This window comes from Poecilia reticulata, linkage group LG3, assembly GCF_000633615.1.
Source record: "Poecilia reticulata strain Guanapo linkage group LG3, Guppy_female_1.0+MT, whole genome shotgun sequence".
Taxonomy (NCBI): Eukaryota; Metazoa; Chordata; class Actinopteri; order Cyprinodontiformes; family Poeciliidae; genus Poecilia; species Poecilia reticulata.
The window spans coordinates 13152377-13172561 of record NC_024333.1 but is presented as its reverse complement, the minus strand read 5'-3'; the positions used below and the strand labels follow the sequence as shown (position 1 = coordinate 13172561).

Here is a 20185-nt window from a genome sequence, read left to right as displayed (position 1 = left end):
GTGTGTGTGTGTGTGTGTGTGTGTGTGTGTTGGTGCAGCAGGAACATTCTCATCATGCTGATTCTTTTTTTCAAAGGCTTAAAGGTACGGTAAATAAAATGCTTCACAACTTCAGGGTTGGGATAGTGGATGGTTGAGCTGCCTCCAAACAGATCATGAGTTTATAACATGTCCAACACAGAAACCAGTACTCCCTCCGCAGGTTAATTTGAGTCACAAATTAATCTAATTAACCGTACCAGTTGATCTGTGGAAGGACACCGACTGAATTTGCCCTGAGAAAAATGTTGCAGTGTAGATTTTACTCTGTAGGCAGTAGAAGAAAACAAATGCGTGGCAATGTTTGATTTTTAATTGAAAACTTTAGCTAAACTGATTCATACTCTCTCAACTGTCATGATTTTCTTTATATATTTAAAAAAGTTATGCTGAAAGTTTAAGAAGACTCGCAAGTTGAGCATTGCATTAGCTGTTTATATTTTTCCGTTTTGTCTGATCCTTGTCTGCAGTGGGATGCCATCACAGAAATGGATGAACAGAACAGACCCATTCACACCTTTCAGGTTTGCCACGTGATGGAGCCAAACCAGAACAACTGGTTGCGGTCCGGATGGATCCAGCGACAAGCTGCTCAGCGGGTCTGGACCGCATTGCTACACTAGACATTTAATCCCTGGAGGGAATTTACTTTTTTACATCTTGTTCAAGTAAAATGATGGGCAAATTTTAGAATGAGCAAATGTTGCTCTTGAACGAGTGCTGCATCCAAATAAGTAGGGGCAAGGATATTATTTTAGACTTTCGAGTGCTTCCTATTTGTTTTTGCACATTTGCAAAATTAAATAATTGTCTCCCGAGATGTTTGCACAGTTAATTATTGCACAGTTTATGCCAACATTCTAAATGCAGCCAATTAAACAGTAGAGTTTCAGAAGCCAAGTCTGTTCTTGAGCCAAAGCAGACATGTTTACCCAAACTAAAATGATGAAAAATATGCTCCCAAAAATGTATTATTTTTTTCTGTTTCTGCTACGTTTCTACTCAGGTATATGTAGAGCTGCGTTTCACGCTAAGAGACTGTAACTCCATCCCCTGGGTGTCTGGCACGTGTAAGGAAACCTTCAACCTCTTTTACCTGCAGACGGATGAACTGCTTCCTGGAGGAACGCGGTTTCGCCCTACTGACTATGCCAAGGTTAGCTGATCAACGATGTTATGTTTCTACGGTACTCCGCTGTCACATCTGAAAACTAAGCACAAAGTATGTGTTGTTGGGTTTAAGGTGGACACTATTGCAGCAGACGAAAGCTTCACACAGACAGATCTTGGAGATCGTGTACTTCGTCTCAATACAGAGGTCAGGGAGGTGGGGCCCGTGACGAAGAAGGGCTTCTACTTAGCATTTCAAGACGTAGGGGCTTGTATTGCCCTTGTCTCTGTCAAGGTCTGTTGAACTGGACTGTGTGACACATATTTGCATAAGTGACTCTCATCGAATTCTCCAATGATTGTCAAATCCCTCTCAAAAATTCAATTTGTGCCGTTTTGCTTAAGGTGTTCTACAAACGCTGCCCATCAACTTTAAGAAACCTGGCAGCATTTCCTGACACCGTGCCACACATGGACTCGTCTTCCCTAGTGGAAGTGAGAGGAACCTGTGTGGAGAACGCAGAGGAAAGAGACACACCCAAACTTTACTGTGGCGCCGACGGAGACTGGCTTGTCCCATTGGGTCGATGCATCTGCAGCATCGGCCACGAGGAGACGGACGACCACTGCCGAGGTGAGGAGCTGCATTTTTGTGCTCTTGTGAATGCGTTTGTGCTCATTTTAGAGCAGTTCACTTTTTAAACAGTATGCAAAACTGCAAACTGAAGAAAACTAATGAGAGAGGGAAGCTTTACGTCACACTATCAGGTCCCCAGAGTCCTTTTGGAAATTGGGAGACGTGGGAGCTCATGGTCTCCCTTCTCATCTGAGATTATGCACCCTTCCTTGTGTGTCCAAATGTCTGTTCATTTCATTTTTCATCATCTTCCTTCCTTTCTTGTCCACTTTGTTTCCTCTTCATTTCCCCCCTTTGTTATAATTGTCCTTCAGTTGCTCCCTGATGAGTCAAACTCTCACACTTTTCCTACAGGAGATAAACCCTACGACACATACACCGTTACTTTTAGCAGAAATCGGTCAGAATTTGATGTACACACAGACGTTCGCACGTAAAAAGCGGCGATGAGCACCGCAACGTTTCAGCAAACGGCTTTTTAGGGTGCTTGTTCTCTAATGAGTACCCTCAGCATCACCTGGAAGTAGCGCATTGTGAACCGAACACATTAATGAAAAGTTAAAGAAACCATTTGCTTGTTCCAGATAGTCTTTTGGCCTGGTTTCTCATTTCGACTGTGCAGCCGGACTGGGAGCTAGCTGGCTAATTGCCTTCATTTGTTAGTTTCACAGATAATTTAGCTTGCACCTAGTCTTTTCTAAAACTCCCCCAACCCCCTCTTTCATCCCTGCCTGGCTCTTGTAATTAAGGCAGCAGCTAAATTGAGCCACACTGCGTGATTACAATTACAGTGCCCTCCCTGTTTCTTACTGCATTTCTGCAGACTTACAGCAGTCTCGGCTGGCTGGGGTGAAATTCATGTTGTACCCCTGTGGAGATGTAGTTGCTCAGGGTCTTGCAGCTCAAACACTCATTAGTAGCTGATATGTAGGACAGTCTGTAATATCTTCTTTATTTGCTCCTCGGGTGTAATTTTTCTTCTTATCTTCGTCTCTTTTATCTGCTTTTTATTTATCTTTTCACTCGCTTTCACACTCAATCATACCAAGTTAAACAATGCTGAAGTCTGTCAGGAGAGATTACCAATGAGACCGCGGCTTAGGAGCAGCCGTCTCATGATGTCTCCTACGTCCCAAATCTACGCTCCCCCTGTTCGCACTCTTTTGCTGACAGTGGTGGCTTCTCCTGATAGTTCAGTAGTTGCAACACCCTAGGCTGTCTTGGCAGCCACTATATGGCAGTAAATTGTGCAGTTGTGACCCACTTAGCACTGTGAAAACAATGTGACAGATACCTCAGGCAATTGCTAAAGTGTTGTCAGTATCCACTGCAAAGCTGACTTATGTTTATAGTGATAAACTGTATTTTCCAAAAAAATATTATTTACTTTTTTGCACCAGATGGATGAAACAGCAAAAATAAACTGTCGGTTTTCATTAAAACCATAGTTGGTTGATTTAAGTTTAATAAATTAAACTGCTGGTGTCATTCCAACAACTTTCAGATGTTTCCCTTCTCCTACATACTTGCATTAAATGCCTCACTAGCACGTAGTTAAGCTGTACAGAGCTCAGCTAATGAGCCAATATCGGAGCCAGATGTGCTGAAGCAGAGAGACATCTTGATTATCCTTTTCCACGGCCTCTGCTCTACCTGGCTCCGTCCTACCCGGCCTGCTTAGCGAGCTCATTAGTTTTGCTGTTACAGTCCCTGCTATGGAGTGGGGCCTGCCGGAGATGAGTCTGAACTTTACCGTCACGTAAACTTACTGCTGTTCACTGACTGGCCGTGGAGGCCTGATGTAGAAGCAAAGAGAGAAGAAACTCCTTTGAGCTTTCGATTTAAAAATGTTCCAAGAGTCTTTTTTCTGATTCTAAACAAGACGGCTGCCTCTCAAAATGTGATAAAGCGCTGAAAAAGAAAGTGTGTATTTGTTCACATCTTAATAAAAATGTGTTTGTATTTATACCAAATGTATACATTATTTATACCAAACACAAGAATAGGCGATTTACGATTTGTCTTTGATTGTGAGCTCTAAGTCCCTGCCATCACCACATCACCTTGTTTGCCTCCTCCACAGATTCAGCACAGAATTCAAAACATGAACATTACTTCCAGTGAGAAGAAACATGTTAGTTAAATAAATCAAAATGCTAAAAGATAATATATAAGCCTCAGAAGCTTTTCAACACCTGAGTTAAGGACTATTTTAGATCACTGTTAATTTTGCTGAAAACCTCAGAAATATGCACATTCTCAAAGGAAACACGTTTTTCCTAAAGAATCTTAGTTCTCATATTTCTTCTACCGCTGCATTCTGTCACAATCAGAGTTTCTTTTACTGAATTCTCAGTTATTTGTCCGAACAATATTCATTAAAGTATTCAATAACCAATATATTAACAAAAATCTGCTGTGGAATTTGAAAACAGCATCCTGCAACTCACTGTAATTAGTCAAAAGGACCCGGTGTGTAGAAACAACACAGCATGGCCCTATGATCAATTATTTACTGCCTTAACGGTTTATGTCCAATCTTTTTTTTTTTCCTTTTTTTTGATGAATAATTTCTATATTCCTGTCAGGGCTTATGCCGTTATAAAGATATGCACTTCAACAGTAGTTGCAGGAAGTTTAGGCGTGAACTTTCGATGACTTCTGCTTTCTCCTCGTTTTCATTTTGGAACACTGCTTCAAAGGGTGCTGTGATCAAAGCTGTCTGAGAGGCAGCAAGGGGAAAAAAGCAAAAGAGAGAGAGAGGGAGCGAGAGAGAGGATGAGAGAGTCAGAGGGAGAATAGGGAAAACCCCAGCGCTCCCAAAATATAAGCAGAGCTCGGCACTAACATGTCCATCTTTCCCTCCCAGCTGCCTAAACAAAGGCGTTGGGGCTTATCAAACCCTGCTTTCCACCCCAACAGCATTCTACCAGACTGTTCTGACATCTCAATCATGCACTTTATTATTCTATTGCTTTCCTTCAGTGTCAGTCACAAGAGGATTACTCAGAGATAGGCTGGTTATATCATGACCTAGATAAGGAAACATCATAGAGCTGATTCTATTTGTTCCACATCCTTTCGTCACAGCACCGCATTCAAAAGGATGCAGCAAAATGCGGAGGGGGGGAAGCTAATAGAGATGTCTTTTCAAATTCCATTTGAATCAGCACAGATACTCTGCAAAAAAAAAAAAAAAATCAAAAACCCACCAGTCGCGTACGAGACCAGACCAAGCAGAGAGATTTTGATGTTTTGGGATTAAACGTAAATGGGTTTAGCAGTTCTGAGTTTCTGTAACTTGATTGTAATTCATATATAAGTGTGCCTGATAGTTATCCAGTTAATGTTCATTTAATAGTGGGTGATTGATTTGGGGGTGACACAATGAAATGTGCATATTTTGGCCTAAAATTGAATACGTAGAAAGCACACAATGCTGCCTTCTGATCTTAAATTTAAGGTAAAATGGAATAGGAAATGAGGGAATCGATAAGGTCTTGGTTATGTTTGAGCTGCTGTGGCCCTCTTAGGTCCATTAAGGATTGTTTACTCGGGCCTGTAACTCAGCACAGGCAGGCAGCCTAGAACATATCTCATTCTGTGTGAACTTCCCATCTGCATATCAAAGCTGAGAGACCAAGCAGGGTAAACATACTCTCTCTGGCACCATCTGTTTCTGACAAAGTAAAGCCAAGAGACAGCTTATAACCTTGGACGGTAAACTCCAAATTACCTACAATGCATTCTTGATAAATACACAACGGATGTGCTTTGATGGACCACTTCTTTGCAGGGTGACCTGCTGGAACTTAAGTTTTAGAAGAAAAACTCAAGTCAAAAGATGAGCTTGATGACTGTGTAGTCCTTCTCACTTTTATTCATGTGGATTACTCATTGAAAAGGGAAGAATTTGTGGAGGAAAATGAAGTTTTCTTTGCGTCCCGGAATATGTTTTAAAATTAAGAGGAAATTAGTTGTTGATTTCATCATGTGCAGTAAAAAAAAAAGTTTGAGGTCAGCTGATCTGGAGCATATGAGATTCCACAAGCTTTCGCATAAATTCAAACCTAATTTACCAACATTTATCGTTGCAAGATGTGGATGTAGAGCCGAACTTGTACGGCTTTTACTTCGTCTAGACTTTTATTTGCATCGGAACAACAAAACAGCCAGAATAAACACCAACATTTGGGGATGTGTCTGAGTGTGTCGTGGAATGTTTCCCAGTGTTTTGTTAACATTTGTTGATGAGAAATTAATTCTGTTCAGGCACCTTCTTGGCAACATTTTCTGGCAGAGTTTCAATCATCTTTACTGACTGACAAGTTCTATGAAAAAAATATGAATATGGCTAGGCATGCAAGAACGCTCTTACCAAGATATGTGATTTTTAAAACCATGTGTGGTGTCAGAAAAATAGTCCTCTTTCTTTTTTCAGCCCATTTAATCAGCAGTGCTTTCTTTTGCTTCATGCCAATATTTGTTAGATGTATAAAGAAGTAAAGTTCTTATCAACTATATTAAAAATAACCTTCAGTACTTGTAATAATGTTTCTTGTATGTCTTTTCACTCAAAGTTAAGCTAAAAATGCTGATTTCTCACAGTTTTTCTCATATATTGTGAATTTATATACATAATTCAATATACAGTACACTGTGAATACAGACATGTTGATAAAAATGACAGAGTCTGTCACAGTGGTCCAAATATTCTGCCTCTTCAGTCAGACACCTTGATGCTTTCTTTGTGACAGTGGAGACTGATTCTGTGGTCCACCTCATATCGAGTTTGGACATCCTGAGTTTCCCAGTCCATACCTCTAAGGAGTTCTAGTTCCTGGTACCTTAGTCTGCATTGTGCTTCAGAGAACTCATTCAGCCAAAATAGAACTTATTTCTGATTAAAATTAGTTTTGTATTATTGTACTACTTTGAGGAGGTAAAGCTTGTGATTTTATAATGTTTTGTTTAGAAGTTATTGATTCTGGACGTAAGAAATTGTCCAGCTTTTAAAAGTAAAATTTTTGTAGCTTCTTTTCGATTTTTAGTTAAATAACTGACATATGCAAGTCTCAATAGAAAGGTGAAATAAGTAATTTAAAAAAAAGTTTCTTTCTTTGTGTGAACTGCAATAAACAAGCTACTAATGGTGCCTGACTGTGAAGACAGTTTCTTCCTTCTTTATGCTTCAGTGTTGGTCTGGTTCCAGATCCTTCGCTTGTTCATTTGTGTTTTTCTTGTATTATCAAGAGGTGGTGCTCATCTGCTTGCTGTGGGGTGCTTTGCTTTGCTTTGTTTTCTTTTTCTACAGAGATGCTTAGATCAGCTGAAGGCACACTGTGTGGACTATCCCCCAAGGGAACAAGGATAAATTTCTGTTCCCGTGACCCCGTACATGAAGCAGCTGTAGAAAATAAATCAATGGATGTTTTTAAACCATATATTTGATCTGCTGGATGAATGTGCATGTTAGGATTATGCCCAACAATATTAAATCTACAGCGATTCAAAGTTTCAGTTCTAATTACTTAGGGTGGATTTTACTGTAATTTCCATTATAATAGCAACCTACTTTATAATGGGGGGGGGGTAGAGATATTTTAGTGCTAAATCCACTAATTTAACACTTGTTACTATGCAACTTAGTTGTTTTCCAATTTTTTAATCTGGTTTTTACTAAATTGCACCTTGAGATTTAAACCTAAGGCAGATGTTTTCTGTCATTTTCCACAAGTTGACATTGTAAAATGCAACACATTTAAGGTCCCATATCACTCTTCTATTTCATTTAGAGTTCTTTATTTAACCAGCTATTAAAAGGTTTGCTACACAGACCTTACTGGCCGTTCTGGAATTAAGAAAGGAAGGACAAGGAAAGTGTAGATTTCCCACAAATCATAAGTCCTTTTGGGGTCATTTCTAAATCATTGTTCAAAAGGTTCTACATGTCTAAGAAAAGACTAAGCCTTCTCCTCTCTGATTAAAGGAAATAAATTAGGATGTCCAGGAAAAACTTAGGAAGAATCACCAAATGTCAAAGCTGCCATGAACAAAAAGCTGCTGGAGCACAACAAGCACAAAGTCTTGTAATTCTCAAGTTCATGCTGATTGTATGTGTATTTCTGGACAAAGCCGGGTGTAGATATCATATCGCACACATCAGTTATTATCTAAAGTAAAATCTTATTAATTGGCTGTATTTTATTGTATTTTATTTAGCTTCTATTTAACATGTACATTTTAATTAGAAATTTCTTCCGTAACATACAAGACGACGTGTCTGGATTAATGAATATGTGTGAGGCAGAGCGAGAGGAAACAATTCTTGTGACCCCACACTCTGTTTTCTGTGTATTTTTTTTTTTTGCTCTTTCATTTAATTCCCTGTCCACTAGCAGGCATATTTACTCGCTAATTTTGTAATTATTATCCTTCCCAGGTGCACACAATGTTTTCTCATGCAAATCGTCCAGAAATAAAATTCCCAGAAATTAAATAACCACTGTTATTGCTTTACTTTTCATTCAAGGAAGTTAGGTAAGATAGGAGTAAATATGTAGTGGCTATTTCCATCTTCTGATAAGTGTTGAAGAAAAAGGCAACAGAGAGTAAAGCAGGGAGGCAAATGGAAGAGGAAATGCATTGGAAGAAAGATGACAAACAAGAAAAGGTGAAAACGGAATAGCTACACTATATGAAGTATTGAAAATATAAGAAATATTGATAGAAAAATAGAAATGAGAATGTAGAATTTTGATTTGGAAATTCAACGGCCAAGCTGTTTAAGGATGGAAATTTGAGAATACCTTGCCCATCTGATTGAACTAAATATTATGAAGTTCAGTTGTAATTATTTTTATTATTTTTACTATGTTAATAGCACTCACCTATAAATGGACTTTCTTTGTCTGTTTTCAAGGTATTCTTAGTGTGAAAAGTCTTGTAATCCAATTTAATGAAAGTAAATGAGCTCCTCACAGCCATCATTATTACTATTCAAACTTGGTCTGTGGCTTTTGATCTGTCATTTGTCATCATTGTTATTGTATTTTTTCCACACAGTTCACGGGGTTTCATCAATTCAGTACATCAATTCGGTGTGTAGCGGTAAAGAAAGAGAGTCAAAACGCAAAGCTCTTGATTCGAAAGAGTGTTGATAAGGAAATAGGATAAGAAACCTGTGCTTTCATTACACCTAAGCAGTGCCACGGGCTGATAATGGGGAAATATGAGCTGAATGAAATCGTTGGCACATGCAGCTAAAATGAGCTTCCCTGGAGATGAGTAGGAAATCCAGAGGTTGGAGGTGCCTTTACAATCTCATAATGTCTTTGTTTTCTTTTCACTTCAAAACATGTTAGCGAACTGTGAATTGAATTTTGAGCAGAACCTTACAAGCACAGCTTCAAAAATCCGAATGTGATGAAAATGAGCCATGAGGTTCACCTTCCGATATATGAGCGACAAAAAGTGTTGAAGCTTTAAAACAAAAGAAGATCTAACTTTTTGGAGCTGTGCTTGTATAGCTTTGTGCCGTTAACAAGGTGAGCTAATAGGTGCTCTTCAACCACGGTACTTTACCTTTGGATGCTAAATTTTCCCAACCGTTTTGTTTTGTCTTTCTCTTCTCTCCAGCTTGTAAACCCGGCTACTTCAAGGCGTTTGCTGGGAACACTAAATGCTCCAAATGTCCTCAACACAGCTCCAGCCATGACCAGGCTGCCACAATCTGTCACTGCGATAAAGGCTTCTACAGAGGTATCAAAGATCCTTCATCAATGGCCTGTACCAGTAAGTAGAACTTTAAATGAAGGAAACATTTCAAGTTGCAGCCATTTTAGGTTTTAGAAGGGAACAGAGAAAGATAGCATCCACAGTATAAATCCAGAAGGTTGGAATTCCCCTTGGATATCTGTAGCTCAAGTTTATATTTCATGCACTGTGATGTATTTTATTGTATTTTCAATATTTTTCTTTTATTTTCTGTTAGCAGTGGTCATTATGATCTCATTAACTTTTGCTATAATCAGGGCTGTGGGAATCCATTTCCCTGCTGTGGTCATTTGTATGTTAATGTTTCCTATTTCCTACAGTAGCCACATTTATTTATATTCTTATAAATACTTTAGGCTTTCTTATCATACTCACTTGACATTAAAGGAGCAGTATTAGGTAAAATAATTTTTTTTGTGCTTCACATGAGGTTATAAAGTTTTTTCCTCATCAAAAACATACCTGGGGTGTTGTCTTGATTCTTTAATCCATGTTCGAGAAATGCTTTAATCTACAGTGGCGGCCAGTCTAAGTTGTATTCTTTGGTTTCCAAACCAGTTAAAAACAAAGTACTCCGTAACAGGCATAGAAATTTCAGATATTTGTGTGTGAGAGATTTACAAGTTGGATGCTAGAACAAAACATTTAACTCTGTGAAAACCTACTGCCCACACAACTTCACTCAGATATTTAAGGACATGCTCACAAAACTTCACATTTCATTGCCAAATGATACCATGGACAGCTTTGAAAGCTAAAATAAAGACGCGGAGCGGCTGATTTCCATCCAGGAACAAAGTTGGATTGAAATGCAGCAAGATATATTTATCCTCAACAACCTACACACTGAGTCTCATTGCACATTATTTGCCCAAGTTTTCAGCAACACTCACTTTCTCCCAACTCGTCATATGAGGAGTGAATTTAGGATAAGGTTTTTGTTTAAAAAAAGATGGTTTTTTTGTTTTTTTAAATCAATTTCTATGTTCTACTGTTTGCTCTTCTCTCCAGGGCCCCCATCAGCTCCAAGAAATCTCATCTCGCTAATCAATGACACTGCTCTCTTCCTGCAATGGATGCCTCCAATCAACACAGGAGGAAGAAGCGACATCACCTACAACGTTCTGTGCCAACGATGTGACGGTGGTGATGTTGGTGTGAGCCAGTGTGAGCCATGTGAACCAGACCTGAGATTTATCCCCCGACCGCTCGGTATAACCGGAACCTCTGTGGCGATACTGGATTATGCGATGCATACCAATTACACCTTCCACGTGGAAGCTGTGAATGGCGTCTCTGGACTGGGTGTGGCTCCGCGATCGCTGGCCAATGTTACCGTCAATACACACCAGGCCGGTGAGTGAGCTGTTGCTGTAAATCACATGTTCTGAGAATAAAGCTCTCATCAAAGCGTTTTTGAATATTTTACAGACTTCATGTTTTGAGTTGGGTTAATGTTAAAAGTTTGAATGATGTAAACACACTGCTGCATTCTTGCACGTGATTATTATGTACTTTATTTATAAGATGTGTGAATAATTGGAAACTATCTTTAAACTGAAATTGGTTTTACTTCTGGTATGTTGGTAGCAATGGTGGTAGGAGTTTGCCCAGCAATTGGTGGGTCACTGGTTCAATTCCTACCCTGTTTGCCTCTGCTGTCGTGTGCTTGGACAAGACATTTACCATCTTGGCTGCTGGTAATGGTCAGAAGAACCAATGGCGCAACATGGCAGCCTCGTTTCTGTCGGACTGTCCCAGAGCGGCGGTGGCTACTATCTAGTAGCTTGCCATCATCTATGTGTGAATGGGAATGACTGATTTCTTTGTAAACGGTCTTTGAGGTTCCTGAAAAGTGCTATACAAGTCTGAAAGTCATTATATTTCATAAAATTATTACACATTGTGTCTTTTGTATCGCAGGTTATGATCTCAATCATAGTTCCTCTTTTTTTACTTTTTTCTGTAGTTTGGTTTTGTGCAGTTTATTTAAAAAGAGTCTTCCACCTTTGCATTTCAGCACATTTTGGATGGTAGTCTATTGCTTTAAACCATAATCACTAGGTGCAAACAAATTTTTCTATTTGTCTATGTATGTCCAGCATTTGTTTCATCAGAGACAAACAAGTTACTGTTTTCTAAATGAGGTTGAAGTAAAGGGTCAAAAGCACATGCATATTTTTATGCAAGCTAAAATCACAGCGCCATTTAGTGTCCTGTCATGAGAACTACACCAGGTTCAAGATGACTGAAACATCAACGTCTGAAAATACTGGCAATTTTCAGACAACGGTCTCATCACTTAAGTCCTGGGAAAATGTGCTACTAAAAAATCCTTGTTTTTAGGCTCACAATGTCATAACTATTTTCTTACTACTAAAAACAATGGTATAAGTAGAACTTCCTGTACCCTAGCATGAATGTGCAAAAGGTAAAGTTCAGACTAAGCATAAGGGAGAGACGGTTAATTTGCTTGCAATAGTCCCAGTGGGCTGTTCTGCCTATCCAGCCATGGCAGAGACAGATTAAAATGTTTCCAAATTTTCAGGCGAGAGTTTTTAATTCCTGAAACTGATTTAAAATAGTTTCTCATTTTAGGTACTTTATATACAGCTACCTTCACAAAGTTCTTTGTAAAAGTTAAATTTCATGCACTAGATTTACTTAAAGTTTGCTTTTTTTCTTTGGGTCAACGCTGCATTGGCCTTTAATTGCTTTGTGCGTATTAATATGTAAATGTATGTGCTTCATTATCTGATTCCTACTTAAATAATTTTCAGTTTGCAGCTCGAAGTGATACACTAGAAAATTAGCAGCTTTGCTTCCTGAGCACCGTGCTCCCACTTGACCAGCCTTGTAGTCCAACTTAATGAGTCAATGTGTGAAGCATCCTTGTGACCCTCGAAGAGCTGACAGAGCCTCTCTGAGCTGAACCTAATTCTAATTAGCAGAACCCAGCTGACCTGAAGTGTGCTGCGCCACAGGTTCACAAGGGATCATTCTCTTGGACTTGAATGAGTAAAAATAAAAACACCTGAGGTCTAACCTCAAACTTAAATTTCAAGGGCAGGATTACTGAAGGAATAGCTGATTAATAAGGTCAAAATAAAGGTGGAATGGGGTAGGTTAATGCATTATTCCAGTGTATTTTATGCATGTTTTCCCCTATCAGCATATTACACTCTGATCAGTTCTCCATTTGCACCAAAAATGTATACAGTACATCTGTGATAAATCCTATTACTGTCTTGTAACAGATCATATGAATTTCCTCATATGTAGCCTATTGTTTTTTAATAACACGTCTAATAAGAATGAAAAATGTCGCCAGTGTTTGAACCCAATCTCACACTATTATTATTATTATTATTATTATTATTATTATTATTATTATTATTATTATTATTATTATTATTACATTTTCCAGTAATAAGCAGTAACGGCTCTTCAATATGAAACGTTTTATCATGTGGCATGTGTGTCTTTAAAACGTTAATTTGTGACATTTGATGTGATTCTCCTAACTTATTAAGCGCTAATGATGGAAGTGATTATTAGCACCAGGCAACAATAGAAACCACCCACTGGATGTGTTATTTTCCAACGAGGAACACTCACACCACAGTGAGCCTCTAGTGTGACAAAATAATTTTTCAGACTCACACAGTGTAATTTCTTCTCTCATATGCTGTGAGAAGCTTACTATGAATAATAAATGCCCGAAGAACATCCACCTCTTGTACATTGATCCCATTCATCAGGGCTTTATTATGCAGCTATGGCTATGTGGTCTCTGAGGATGGAGTCAAACATAAATACAGTATGTATATATATATATATATATATATAGCTTTTACTCTAAGTAAAAGCTATATATATATATACTCTAAGTATACTCACCAATATCAGTAACATCTGATAGTTAATGTTGTAATAAATAGCTACAATAATCATTAGTGCATTCAAAATCAAGCTTCAGCTTGTCGCTGTGACTTTGGGTTGCAAATTGTGGCAGTGCGTTTCGTTTTTCCTTCAATTTTATTCACTGTGCTGGCTTGAGCTTTTCACGACCCCACAGATGTGTTTTGCTTGTCAGCCCTCTTTGTTCATAGATGCTTTGGTGCCACAATGTCAATGCCAGATTGCCTCTGGCCAAGTTTTCAGTTTTCACCTTTCCACATAAAACAGTCTTTTACAAAAAAAAGATCCATCCATATGGATTGAACCTCTGAACAGTCCAATTTATGCAAAATTAACTTAACGTTATCTGGAGTGAAAATGATTTGTTTTCTTTTTTATGAAAGTTTAATTTAGTTTAGTTAAGTCCTCTGACAACTTTGACAGGTAAACAACTGACATCCCTGTTGTCTCAAAAGAGAGAGAAATCTTCCATTACTCTGCAGGAACAGCGCTCTTGATCAAAAAATTCATCTGCACAATGCAGGTCTGACAGGGTCCAAAACAAGCAAACAACAAAAAATCACTCTGTGAGTTTTTCAGTTTAATTTAATCCCGCTTCTTTCCAGTCTATTCTAATTCAATATTACAACCCAAAACAATCCGAGTTATAATCTAATTCAGTTCAGTACTGCCAGTTTCAATAAATCAGCGGTTATAAAACACTCAGTTTGTGAAATAGTTGTGTATATGAAGAAAGGAACAGACAACACTTCAGCTTTACTTTGAGCTGCTTTGGTGTCACGTTGGCATAAGCACATTACCATTTTAGTCTCCTTTTATTACTTCCAGTTGACTACCTAGAAGTGCCTCTGTAATTTTTACAAGGGCTTGAGAAAATATATATACATATATTTTTTAAACTGAAATTTGGCCTCCAAAACTTCAGAATACCAGTAACTCCACCTTATAATTTATTAAGCAATTGTAAAATTGAACCTAGATAAATAAATAATAAAATAAATAAAGCCATGTTTCAATTGTCCGTGAATGCATGTTGTTGAACGAGTAACATTGCAGCACGGTGTGCCGTTCAGTTGTTATACCATCAGTAAGTTCCTACTGGCAGGAAAAATGCCATCCTTCAGGACCTGATTAGTACAATCTCAGAAAGCCACTGGACCTGTTTGTTCCAAAACATGCATCACCAGTTCATGTTGCAGCAATTTCACTAAATGAATCCATAGCAATATCCATAAGTAGAAAAAAGGGGGGCAGGGGAGTGATTTTGCTGTTACGTGACTCAAGTAAGTAAGATGTAATACAAATAATCAAGTCATTATGTTTTTAAAAAGAAATCTGATAAATTGGAAAAATATTGGGGGTTTTTTCACTGTCATAAATTAAGCCTCTGGACATATTTAGATTGTGTTTTCATATAGGAAAAGCTAATCTTATGATTCTTTTTCTAATAATTTATTGTCATGTTTACCCAACTTTCATTTATTCAGCCGTGTAGGTTTTAATTTAATTGCTTGACTAAGGGATTTAAGCTGATGTAGAGTTTGCTGGTGCTAAGATAATACAGATTTTGTCAGTTTCACCCCACTGTGTCTCTACCTAATTGCCTTCTAATGCGTAGAGAACAATAATGTATAAAGCTGTCTTTTAGAGTAGATATGCTGCAAAACATTCATCTTTCTGTAAAAGCAGATGTCGGCTGTATGTGTGTCACCGCATTCCAGTCTCCCTGGCAAAAGCTGCTAGACTGATGGGAGGATGTCAGAATGCAAAGTAATCTCCACAGAGGAGAAGAGGCAGCCTGTGGGGATGTTCCTATTAGGATGTTTAGGCTGGATTAAGTTGTCAAACTGCTTTTCCTCAGCAGACATACTGTATGCATGCACAACGAGGCACATATGTAAACAAACAAGATTCATAAAAATGACATTTGCACACAATTACCACCTACAGATATGCATATTGTTTGCCAAAGATTTTCTCAGTGCCATCCTTGGATTTCTAGCATTTTCCTCCTACTACCAAGATACACATTTCTTTTTTTTATCCCTGTGTCTTTAAATCTCGTTCTTTAAACCCGATTTAAATTTTTTTGCATATACTCACTATAATTATTATTTTTATTGCTTAACTTTAGATCTCTAAAGCTCTTCGTATCATATATTGTAGGTAATCCATCGTGCAAAATACATAATTCAATATTTTGGATTTCGTAGACTAATCAGATTAAAGTCGTCTCTGTTAAGCTGTTAATTCTCAACAGACTTTACAAGCTGCTTGTGCATCTGTGGCTGCATAACTAGTTTTACGGTAAGCCAAGACTCTTCCCGGCCAATGACGGTCAGCTGTCATCCTGACATTTCTCAAAGCAGTGGCGCAGAGCTGGGAGAGCTGGATGATCTCTCTATTTATGAAGACTGAGCTGCGCTCTGCCCAGAACACGCTGTGGGCTAGTTGTTGCTCAGCAGAGCATTTGTCACTGAAGATTCCTCCCACTTATTTCACTGCAGCGCTCTTTGAAGAAGCACAGAGAGAAGTGAGTGCAAATTGGTGCAAGGGGTTTGCTGCACAGATCAGAAATGTGCAGCACCAACAGGAATTCACCAATGTAGCCTCCCCTCTGTATGAAGCATATCAGAACAAATATGATCTGGTTTGTTGAGCATTTGTGTTCGCCCCCTCCGACCCCCCTTTTACTCTCATATCTCTGAACTTAACAGAGCACAAACAATTTCTTTCCTGGATCACATTAGTAGTAGAGCTGTTCTGGGAAAGCCTCAATGGTTTGTTACAGAATATTAGTGAACAAACAACATAATTAAGATCAAGAAAAACACCAGATAAATCAGGGGTAATGTTAAACTGAAGCTTAGAACAGACCTAATAAAAAAATGAGATTATTGCTCTAGATTGATTGAATAGTGATTGAGGTAGCAACCAAGACATCCATGGTGTTGAATGGAGCACTATTGGTCTACTGCTGTACCTTTAGAGAGGAATGGCCAGAAAAAGGCCATGCTTGTTTCAGGTATGTTTAAAGATTGTAGAGGACCAAGTAGGCATTTCAAAGGTAGTCCCCTGATCACATGAGACCAAAAATAAATCCTTCTGAGCAAATACAAATCACTAAGATTAGCATTGGACTTGGATTTGAGCACAGCATCCTCACAAAGAAGCACTGTGGTGGTAGCATCAGGCTGTGGTATGCTTTTATTCTGCAGCAACAGGAAGTGTGGTTTGAATTATTGGGAAGGTAGATGAATCTAAAACCAGGCAATCCTACAAGTTAACATGTTACAGGCTGCAAAAAGACCCGAGAAAACAACACGGCAATGATGCAGATGTACAACAGAACTCTTTCATTTAGAGGATATGTGGGTCCATAGGAAAGTGGCAAAGGTTGAACACCGATGTTCACAGACAGCATCCGTTCAGTTGCTGAGTTTAATCTATTTTGTAAAGAAGAGTAATTAAAAACTTTGAGTCTAAATGTCTAAAAATGGTAAAGAAGTAACCCAAATAACCTGCAGCTGTAATTGCATCAAAAGTTGACTCCAAAGTCTTTACACTAAGGCATTTAAAACCTATGGCTCCCACACCTCACAGAGATGTAAAAAAACATATTATTCTTATTACTATAATGTATTATTGTGGTCTATCACCAAAAATTACAATAAAATACATTGATGTTGGAGTATGAATACTTTTTAGAGGCACTGTTTAGGGTAAATAATATAAAAACTATTGAGTCTTTCACTAACTGTACTTTCATGATGTAAAGTTAGTGGGAGTCTTTGGAGCAGATGTCCAAGCACTGTTACCAGGATGAATTCTTAAAGTTTTATACTTTGTCAGTAAACATGAACTGGCTTCGAATGATTTATTTGATCTTTACATTAAACAGATGTTGTTAGTAGGAAGGAATCTTTATAATTTAGTGAGATTTGATTCATTCTTTTTAACACTCATGCATGGACATATTAATTTAATGACATTAAAACATCAGAATATATTTTTATTAATGATCATGAGCAATAATTATTTTGGACAGTTGAACTGTTTGATAAATTAAATAATGGAGGAGGAGGATCACCTTATATTTATTGGTTTGGCTAAAGAGACTATACTTAGCGTTAATGAGGGGCTAATTAATGCATGCAATTACTTTTTTTGCATAATACTAGATCTGTGTGGATATGTTTTCTCCCAATAATTGTAATTATTATAAATAGTATTTTTTTTATATTTCACGTATATTGGCGTATTGCTATACATTTGATAATACGAAACATTTAGGTGTGACAAAGCAGCAAAAACCATAGAAATCAAAATTTCAAATATTTTTTCACACTCTGTTCAGGCATGACAGAGTATTTATTTAGATTCAAATAACTTTTCTCTCTTTATCTACAATTGGATGTGTTGTTATTGAGGAGTGTTATTTATTCAATCAAAAATCACCTGTTGATCTGATCGTTTTGTGTGGGCTGCAAACTTTCCATAACAGCAGGACAATTTGCACATCAAGATGTTTCCATACCCACTGCAGAAAAAATAAGGAATGAAACATTTAGTGTGCAGTTAATCTTTTTTTATTATTATCTAAAAGAGCATACTAGACTCTAACCATAAGCGTGCAAAACCATGTGAGAGAACCCACCTGTTTTTGTTTATTAATCTAAAGCATAGCCAAAAAATGGAGATGCAGTAAAAACCTGAGCATACCTTTGCTGCTTCCATCTCATTTGAAATGCTAAACAGCAGCCAAGTTGTGCTAATGAAAGCCATTCATTTATCATTAGCAGCTCTAAAACCGTCTATTAAACTAGACATTTTGTCTGGCGTGAATAAATGTGTTTTAGCGCAATGCCAGGAAGGATGGGCATCAGCAATTGATCTAAGAGAAGCATCGGTTCTGTCCATCAATCTGTTGAAAGTTACAAGGCCTTTTTCAAACAATTTGAAGTCCATTGTTGTGAAACGGCGTCATCCACAATCATCAGGTTTGATGATTGAACATTGGTGTTCACAGACGGCATCCTTTCGTCTGTGAACATTCTTCTTAAAGAATGTCTGTGACTTTCTTTTAGAAGTCACATGCTTAGTGAACTAAAGATGATCCACCTTTGTGCAATCTAAGTGTCACATGATTGTTGTTTGCTTTACGATAGAAAAATGACATGTTCAAAATTGTCTGCAGGTTCTATAAAAGAACAAAAACTTTATGTCTGTGACGGTCAGTGAATGTTTGGTTTGAGCCATGTATGTCAAAGGAGTAACGAAACTCTTTCCTAATTGGATTATGCAAACAGTGAAATGTTGTAAAGTAGACTCACCCATGTGAGATTCATAATTTCATACAGAAAACGAGACATACTTTTTGTTTTCCTTTTGTTTAATAAACAAAGCCAATGTGGAATCTCACATGTTAGATTTACATAATGTCAGTGCACAGTGAAAATCCGCTCAGTTTTATTATGTTCTGATGCATAAAACTTTAGAAATGATAAAGTGTGACTATACATGCATAATGCACCTAATTTATTCTTAGCAAATTATCTTGACTTGTAAACTTTATTGCTCTGCTGCTCCCATTAGAGTGATCTATCCTTTTGTGGAACAACTGGTCTCGTGAACGTTTTCCACTGTTTTGGTGTCCTGATTCAGTGGAGGATTCTCACTCTTTGCTTCCCCCCCTCGTTCCCTTCACTTGATTCTCCTCTGTTTTCACCCCCCTGCTCTGGGAAAAAAAAAAAACTGTCTTCTATTTTTATGCTCAGATGCTGGGGAGATGCAACCTCATGGGATTTTTTGCAGCTCTCCCTGTTCACTCTCACTCTCTCCTCTTGGCTTCCTTTCCTTCGTTTTCTTCATCTTTTTTAGCATCTGCTAAGGGTTAACCCATTTTCACATGTTTTCAGATTTTCTATTACATTAGGCTGAGAGTTCTGTAAATAAATTAAAGTTATTTTCCTAGAGAATCTCATAGATGGAGGTACCTTGAAAGGCGATTGCTTTGTGCCAAACTAAAATAGGTTATTGCATAAGAGCGCATGGTTTTTTTTTTTTTCAAATATTCAAAAAAATTTTTATCTTGATGCACTAAAAGATTTTCTTTTTATGTTGGTTTTCAGCCTAAGTAACACACTCAGCATGCAAAAAGCATGCTGAGCATGCATAGAAAATCAGCATAGTAATGTCCCTTATATGGTTTACGTATGTCATTTGTGGCTTTAACAGCTACTAACAACTAATTTTCAATTGTTATTCAAAGTTTCTGAGCGCTAGTGAGTTTTTAAGATATTTTTCAACAGATCTCTCCAAATCACAAGAATTAATCTCATATTATTTCATGCAATAAGTCCCTGAAGGCCTCAGAGCCCAAGCATTATGCGTCTCCATCACGAAAGCTGACAAACTGTCACCACGTGAAGAAAAGCCTCCTTTCTGCATGTGGATGTTCTGCCTCTGTGGGTTAAAGTTAACCCTTTGTATTCCCTGCTAAAGTTTTGTGGATTTCCTAGGCAATGCAGAAGTAAAAAAATTCACTGTTTCATTTTCAAGAATTCGAAACGTGAAATTATAAAATAAATGTAGAGGACAGGACAATATATTTTAATTTAACTCTCAAAGACATAATTTGGTCACACAACGGCAAACTGAATTTGTTTTCTTTTGAACTGCGAGTCGTGAAACAAATGTTTA

General features: G+C 37.8%; 1 protein-coding gene across 1 annotated transcript in view; it reads left to right on the top strand.

Moving 5' to 3' along the window:
- Positions 1 to 20185, top strand: part of LOC103461943 (ephrin type-A receptor 6-like) — a 65467-nt gene that overhangs the window by 32192 nt on the left and 13090 nt on the right. Inside the window, exons 3-8 of the mRNA XM_008404351.2 lie at positions 510 to 638; positions 1046 to 1195; positions 1283 to 1444; positions 1555 to 1783; positions 9425 to 9580; positions 10574 to 10918. Coding sequence (XP_008402573.1) covers positions 510 to 638; positions 1046 to 1195; positions 1283 to 1444; positions 1555 to 1783; positions 9425 to 9580; positions 10574 to 10918 — 1171 coding nt within the window. The remainder of the gene's footprint in view (positions 1 to 509; positions 639 to 1045; positions 1196 to 1282; positions 1445 to 1554; positions 1784 to 9424; positions 9581 to 10573; positions 10919 to 20185) is intronic.